The sequence below is a fragment of the Ursus maritimus genome, unplaced genomic scaffold (genome assembly GCF_017311325.1).
Source record: "Ursus maritimus isolate PB19 unplaced genomic scaffold, ASM1731132v1 scaffold_3, whole genome shotgun sequence".
Classification (NCBI taxonomy): domain Eukaryota; kingdom Metazoa; phylum Chordata; class Mammalia; order Carnivora; family Ursidae; genus Ursus; species Ursus maritimus.
Window position 1 is genome coordinate 50,995,740 of NW_024425563.1, and position 7,995 is coordinate 51,003,734.

Here is a 7,995-nt window from a genome sequence, read left to right on the forward strand (position 1 = left end):
CTTCTTTCCCAAATGGAAGCAATTCTCCTGTGGCTATGCCCCCACCCCATGTAAATCTTCAACGTTGTTGAGTGCTTAACACGCTTAATCCTAAGCAGGTAATTTCAGACTCTACTAGCAAACTAAACTAGTATGTATCTTTAACCTTCAGATCTGTATCTTTAACCTTCAGATCTGAAGTTGTTGAAATGGAAGAGTAAAATAACTGTTAGTAACCTTTGATTATGTAGAAATTTCAGATCTCTCACCTTTTGCAGGTTGCCCAGAGAAAGATTCAGGAAATTTTGACTCAGGTAAAACAGCACCAACAGCAGAAAGCTCTGCAAAGTGGACCACCTCAGTCAAGACGGAAGTAAAGGCTCAGGAAACAGCCCACCACAGAGGCAGATGCCAAACCAAAGACAGATTGCTTAACCAACAGACGGGCGCTGAACCCCTAATATCCAGAATTACATGCACAAGTTTTTACCTAGCCAGTTGTTTCTGAGGACCAGGCAACTTTTGAACTCCTGTCTCTGTGAGAATGTATACTTTATGCTCTCTGAAATGTATGACACCCAGCTTTAAAAAAAAAATAAGGGGGGGAGGGAAAGAGAGGAGCTCTGCACTTCCCTTTTGTTGTATTCTCAGTGTAACAAATATTCTAATTTTTCTTAATATACCCCCCTAATGCCAGAAATTGGCTTAATGATGCAGTCACTAAATTCATAAAATATAGATTGCTCCCAAATCCAGTTGTTAAAATTGGATCAGAATAGAATGATTACAGGAACTTAAGTGTTAAGCTATTAGCATAGAAAAACTGTTCTCTGTTTTATTTTTATCTAACACTAACATGAATAACCTAAGGGAAGTGCTGAATGGTGTTGGCAGGGGTATTAAACGTGCATTTTTACTCAACTACCTCAGGTACCTATTCAGTAATGCAATGAAAGCAAAATTGTTTTTGTGTTTTTTTTTTTTGGAAAATTTTATATACTTTATAAAGATAAAAGTCCAACAGTTTTTTAAAAAAGTTTAATTAGCTAACAGGAAAATAACAGAAAAATTTTACTTCTGGCTGGTGACCGTAAGCTGGAAAATTAATTTCAGGTTTTTTGAGGCTTTTGACACCATTGGTTGGAAAATCCAATAAATGTTCAGTGATATGGAGCAGTGCCTGTATTTGGAGAGCAGCAATACCATTTAATTTTTCGTTTATGGTAGGGAATTTTTTCGATGGTACTAACAGAGCAAAGTGGTTGCAGGAGGTTTTGGAACGGCTGGTTTAAATGGCTTCAGGAGACTTGGCTATGTGATTAAATGCATACAAATGCTTTGTGCTTTAGACTATCACTACCTAAAGTGCATCGATGAAGAGAGATGCAGCCCCTGTGGACTTTAAACTGATTGGCAAAAAGCAAGCTCCAGCTTGTCCTATGGGATGCTTAGTTTGCCAACACGCTTCAGACCAGTCGGTCTACACTTTGAGCAGACCCCAACAGAACTGCTTTGTGAAGACCAATGGGGTACTCAGATGGTGGGACAGTGTTCAAAGGCAATATCAAGGCTACATCTCCATGTGCCAGGCACTGTCACGAGCCTCACTAAGCTATTTTGAAGACTTTTAAACAACGATAAATCTAGAAAAATACAAGGCCACCTAAAATATTACATAAAATACAGAATTTCTGTATTCTCTGCAACCAATTATTTGAAAAAAAAAGTAGAGGATACCAGGAAACAATTTTTGGAATATAATTTGACTGACTCTGAGAACACATTTGACCCCTGATAGAGGGATACAGGATATATATGCCCATTCCTTAACTTGATGGCAAAGCCCAGTATGTACAATTATGTGGGTGTGGGTGGTCTCCGAGGCCACACTGCTCTCAGAATTGTTTGTTGCTTTTGTTCATTGAATGATCAGTCATCATATCCCACTGATCTGAAGGGCATATATAATAAGCTTTGAAAAATATGGCCTCCTTTGTATTTCAAGATGAATTTCTACAGACTAGGTAAGTTTTTCTGAAGATCACTGTTATCAATTAGACATTTTGCAAATGACTTGAAATGTTTTCTTAAGTGTTTTCAGAAAACCAGTTTATTTTGTAGTTTTAGCCAAAAAGTGCCCTTTGTCATACAGTTCACCTAGCATTCATAATTTTTTCATATAATGAATTGCAAAAATAAAATCATAGGCTGGCTTTCTGGTTGGATTTCAGGTGAGATGTGCTTAGGCCAGAGCTCTTCCTCAGCGTTTGATTTTTCTTCCCATGTTTGTTGTTGTTTTTATACACACACATACCTATAGGTGCTGCATTTATAAAGTTCTGTCATATTTCACTTCTAGCCTTTTAGTGTGGCAAATCCTGTTTTACTTTTAATTAAGCAATGGTAATGGAGTATCTAATTCTGTAATTGAGTTTTGTACTCACCGCACATGGATCATTCCTCATCTGTAATGTGCCCCAAATGCAGCTTCGTTTTCCAGATACCTTGATGCAGAATAAAGTTTTTCATCATTAGGTGCAGCCTGGTGTACAGCATGTTTTATTTCTGGTTGTTCAAATTTAATCAAACTTAGATTTTTAGTAATAGTGTCATTTTCAATTTACCAGTCGATATTGGTACTTACCTCATTTTCTCCATTCTATAGTACTTACTGTGGATTTCGATACTACTGGTGCCTATGAAGTAAGAACTGTAGGTTTTAAGTAATAAGACCAATGGGGAGGGTGATGTGTTTTTTGCTTTATTTAAACAATTGGCTATTCCATTCTACAGAATAAGATTTACACTTAGACAAAATTAAACTGTGAACAGAGCACAGGAGCCAGTGTTAACTCTGGGAAATCCTGCTGGGATCTCAGAAATAAAAATAATTTTTGGTGTGAGAATCAGCTCACTTACCTACAATTTCCACATTCATTGAGCATGAGTGCCCACAGGTAAGGCTTGTTTTGACAACAACCCGACCAATCAGGTGGGGTTTCAGAGCTATATTTTTAAGAAGTAACCCAATCCAAAGCTGATGATGACTAAAACAGTTCATATCATTTTAACTCCACTGGAGTGAGGGATGAAGTGTCATCTTCTATTCCAAGAATGAAGTCTTCAGGTAATGTCTCTGGTGCTATCTGTGCTAACTGGTCATCATAAGAACGTAGGGTCCATAATTTCTCTAATTCATAGGTTTCTCTGGTTTCTGGAAGCATCAAATGAATCACCATGCTGCCTATCAACCAAGGACAGAGAAGAGTTGAGTTAACATTAAAGCAGCAGTTCATTAGCTTTTATTCTTGTGCTCTCTCAAACCTCTGTGACAGAGAGTGGCTGTCAAAGTATGGACCCCAGATTAGGATTACCTGGGAATTTATTAGAAATGCAAATTATGGATACCTTTCCTACAAAAATAAAAATGATGCTCTGCTTTTCTCAGTGCATCGTACGGGAGGTACAGGATACCGATACGTAACATTCCTGGTGATGTTAACCTCACTCTCCACGGGCATCACATTTCTGCATACCTAGCAGCAAAGCATGGATTGCCTTTTGTTCTAGACTATCTTTTCAAGGATGACTGTGTAATGAATAGTCACAAAAGAGGCCATCTCCCTCCAGAGCAAAGGACAGGTTTACTCACAGCAGTGGGTCTCAGGACATTTTTGATGTTCACAAACCGGGCTGGAGGGGAGAAGGGAGACTACTCAACATCCTACAAGGCCCAGGATATGTCTCCTCACTCCCACCTGAATCACGTGGTCCAAAATGTTAAGAGTGACAAAGCAGAGAAACCCTGGCCTTACAGCCTTAGCAGAAAAAGTGTCTTCCACCATAGTAAATGTGGGTCTGCTTCCTGCCCATTATAAAAGATGTGCTACCCCAATCTCAGGGTTCCTCTCTTAGAACTTTGTCTGCAGATGTCATCTGGCCCTGTGTTTATAGAAACAGGGGCTCAGGGAAGCTGGTGAAAAAAAAGAATACTGCTGCTGGCTAATGTGACTGATGAGTAATAAAACTGTCCTTCATCTCTAACATAGGAATAGCCTTAAATCTTTCACCAGTACCCATGAAACGGGGCAGCTAACTTGTTATAAGGTAAAATCTCAGACCCTTCACAGTTCTTGACAATTACTGATTTTCCCTTGTGGGGAAATACTTTGAAACTATGTATATATTAATACCCAAATTTGTTAGGTCTTTTCAAAATTCCACTCCTCTGCTCTTGTCCTTCTCAGTACCCAGAATGCCCTTTATCTTCACCTCAACTGAATCGTTCTGAGCCAACTTTATGTACACCCCAAGCCGCCTACCACCACTAAGGGATCTCTACCGTGTTATCCACTCTGTTCTCCACCATCTTGATGACCAGCATGGCTACTTATATACGTATCACATTAGGTGAGGATTTCACGTGTTAAGACCTCCTGGGTTGCAATTAAAACTTACTGTAAACAAATATAAAAAATTTCACATGAAAAAAAGCAATCTGATCTCAATCCTTTTGCAACTGAAAATAGTTCAAGATTAGGACAAAACAAATACTTATCTGTAAAATAGGTCAGAATAACTTACCAAAGTCCATACAGAGCCAGTCATCAGTGTCCTTCCCTTCAATCTTAACATGAGGCTCACTTTTACATTTCAGGTATTTATACTGAAAAAAGCCAGATTATATATTAGGGAGGGGGTGGAAGAAGTCTCTCTGTCTCACTGAGAATGGTCTGGGGGGGGGGGAATTTTCTTGATCTTACAAGGAATGAGTAGGCTAGTTCCCAGATTAACTATACCCCATAGTAAATTGAGGAAACTATTCCCCCCTAAATCCTACCAACCTCCTATACCTCTCTCTACTGAATCCTCCTGCCCAAACCCTTCTGAAAGGGCCATCCTACTCATATCCACCAATGTGTCTCTGAGGGAGAGAGGACCAAGCTCACTCAATATCTGGTCCTCACCTACATCAACCACCTTCAGGACAGTGTTCATGGGATTTTATCATCCCATGTCTCTATTCCCAACAGGTCTTATGAATGGTCCAATATAACAGATATACTAGTATCAGACAAATAGACTTTAAGTCAAAAACTATTAGACAAAGTGATACTAACACAGTGATAAAAGGGTCAAATATCCCAGATGATAAAACAATTATAAACATATGCACCAAAAATCAGAACTCTTAAACATATGGAAACACCGAAAGAACTGAAGGGAGAAACAGATGACAGCACAATAATATAGAAGACTTAATACTCCATTTTGAATAATGGATTAAAAAACCATACAAGATCAATAAGGAAACAGATGACCAGAACAACACAAGCAGTTAGGCTAACTGGCCCTAACAGACATTAATAGAACATTCCAGCCAAAAGCAGAATACATATTTAAACTGCACATGTAACATTCTCCAAGATCTGTTAGGCTACAAAACAACTCAAAAAGATTCAAGTCACAAAGTATATTTTCCGATCACAATGAAATGAAACCAGAAATCAACAGAAGGAAAACCAGAAAAGCCATAAAAACAGAGTCAAAGAAGATAACACAAGGGAAATTAGTATCTTGCGGGGCGCCTGGGTGGCACAGCAATTAAGCGCCTGCCTTCGGCTCAGGGCGTGATCCTGGCGTTATGGGATCGAGCCCCACATCAGGCTCCTCCGCTGGGAGCCTGCTTCTTCCTCTCCCACTCCCCCTGCTTGTGTTCTCTCTCTCGCTGGCTTTCTCTATCTCTGTCAAATAAATAAAATCTTAAAAAAAAAAAAAGTATCTTGAGACAAATGAGATTAAAATACAACATACCAAAACTTAATGGGATGCAGTAAAAGTAATGTTAAGAGGGAAATTTATAGCTATAAATGCTTCCATGAAAAAAGTTCCCAAATCAACAACCTAAATTTATACCTTAAAGAACTAGGAAATGAAGAACAAATTAAACTTAAAGCTAGCAGAAGGAAGGAAACAATGATAAGAGAAAACCAAAATTGAGAAAAATCCATGAAACCAAGATTTGGGCCTTGAAAAAGATAAACGAAATCAACAAATCTTTAGCTATACTGACCAAGAGAAAACAGAAGATCTGAATAACTACAATCAGAAACAAGCAAGGGGACATTACTTCTTAAAAAAGGCATTATGGGTACTATGAACAACTATACACCAGCAAATTGGATAATTTAGACCAAATGGACAAATTCCTACAAACACACAACTTACCAAGACTGAATTGGGATTGAATCAGTAATTGAAAACCTCCAAACACTATTATATCTCAAGGAGGTAAGGAGGGAAGGGAGGGCGGAAGGAAGGGAGGAGGGAAGGAAGGAAGGACGGAAGGACAGAAGGACGGAAGGAAGGAAGGAAAAAAAATCTCCCAACAAAAGCCCTGACCGGATGGTTTCACTGGTGAATTCTACCAAACATTTAAACAAAAGCTAATACAAATTCTTCTTAAACTCTTCCAAAAAATTGAAAAGGGAATGCTTCATAACTCATTCTATGAAACTACCATTACCCTGAAACCAAGGTCAAAAACACTACAAAAAAGAAAAAAGAAAACTACAGACCAATATCCTTGATGAACACGGATGAAAAAATCCTCAATAAATTACTAGCAAGTCCAATACAACAGCATATTAAAAGGATTATGCACCAAGACTGAATGGGATTTATTCCTGGAATGGAAGGATAGTTCCACATGAAAATCCAATCAGTATAATAAACACCATTAACAAAATGAAAAAGCCACAGGATCATCTCAAATTTATGCAGCAAAGCATTTCACAAAATTCAACACCCTTTCATGATGAAAATACTCAACAAACTTGACGAGTTAAGATGGCGGAGGAGTAGGGGACCCCTTTTTCAGCCGGTCCCCTGAGTCGAGCTGGATAGAAACCAGACCAGCCTGAACACCCACGGAATCAGCCTGAGACGCAGGAAGATACATCTGGATCTCTACAAATGAACATCTCCGGCGCTGAGTATTGAGGTACAAAGCGGGGAGCCGTGAAACCGCGCACAGATATCGGAAGATAAACGGAAGGGGGAGGGAGCCGCCGCGTCGGGCACCGGGAAGCAGTAGCCACCTGCACGGGGGAGCGGGCGGACTCGCCTCGCGGACGGCACCCGGGAGAAAACAGACTGTGACCGTGAGCCGGGAGCGCGTGCCACCAGACTGAGGGCCAGAGCTCTGGAGTGTGCGGAGGTCCGGAGCCCGCGGTGGCGGCTGGCGGCTGGCGGTGTTAGAAACACAAAGGACAGAGACGCGCCGGCCCTGGAAGTGAGGGCTGGGACGCTGAGTGTGGGGCGCACATCCCGGGACGCTGCAGGGTTGAGCAGCACCAACAGAAACAGAGTTAAAGTTGCCAGAACATCAGTGGAGAACGGCCCGCGATCCCTCTGTTCCGAGACAGAGGCTGAGATTCGGCCACTGCTGCTCTCTCAGAAAAGGCACAGCAAACCTCCAGGGAAAGCCGCCAGAGAAGAAAAGCCTGGAAACACCGGCTCACAGGGTGCCCATCCCCATCCCCCCTCGCAGGGGACACGGAGACTCTACCCAAACAGGGTTGCCTGAGTATTGGCGCGGCAGGCCCCTCCCCCAGAAGGCAGGCTGAAAAATCAAGAAGCCCACATCCCTAAGATCCCTATAAAACAAGTGCGCACGCCCTGGGTCCCGGTCAATAACTTGGGCTCTGGACAACCCCGCATCCTCTCCTCATCAGAATGACGAGAAGGAGAAGTCCCCCCCAGCAAAGAAAAGACAATGAGTCTGTGGCCTCTGCCACAGAACTAATGGATATGGATTTAACCAAATTATCAGAAATAGAATTCCGAGTAACAATGGTCAAGATGATGTGTAGACTTGAAAAAAGTATTAACGAAAATGTTAATGAGAATATAGAATCTCTAAAGGGCGGAAATGAGAGCGAATTTGGCAGAAATTAAAAATTCTATGAGCCAAATGCAGTCAAAATAGAGGCTCTGACGGCCAGGGTGAATGAG

At 40.9% G+C, this 7,995-nt stretch overlaps 1 protein-coding gene and 1 long non-coding RNA gene across 3 annotated transcripts in view; one reads left to right on the forward strand and one right to left on the reverse strand.

Moving 5' to 3' along the window:
- Window positions 1-2,519, forward strand: part of IGF2BP3 (insulin like growth factor 2 mRNA binding protein 3) — a 148,209-nt gene extending 145,690 nt beyond the window's left edge. Inside the window, exon 15 of the mRNA XM_008686388.2 lies at window positions 258-2,519. Within this exon, the coding sequence (XP_008684610.1) occupies window positions 258-356 (99 nt within the window). The 3' untranslated portion in view covers window positions 357-2,519. The remainder of the gene's footprint in view (window positions 1-257) is intronic.
- On the reverse strand, window positions 2,072-4,714 carry LOC121105832. 2 transcript variants are annotated; one of them, XR_005838564.1, is made up of 3 exons: window positions 4,564-4,667; window positions 2,899-3,223; window positions 2,072-2,483 (listed from the first exon to the last, which is right to left on the reverse strand). It is a non-coding gene; the product is annotated as an uncharacterized LOC121105832 (long non-coding RNA). The 2 variants fall into 2 exon arrangements; XR_005838563.1 differs by lacking the exon at window positions 2,072-2,483 and having other exon boundaries at window positions 2,728-3,223; window positions 4,564-4,714.
- Window positions 4,715-7,995: the final 3,281 nt, after the last annotated feature.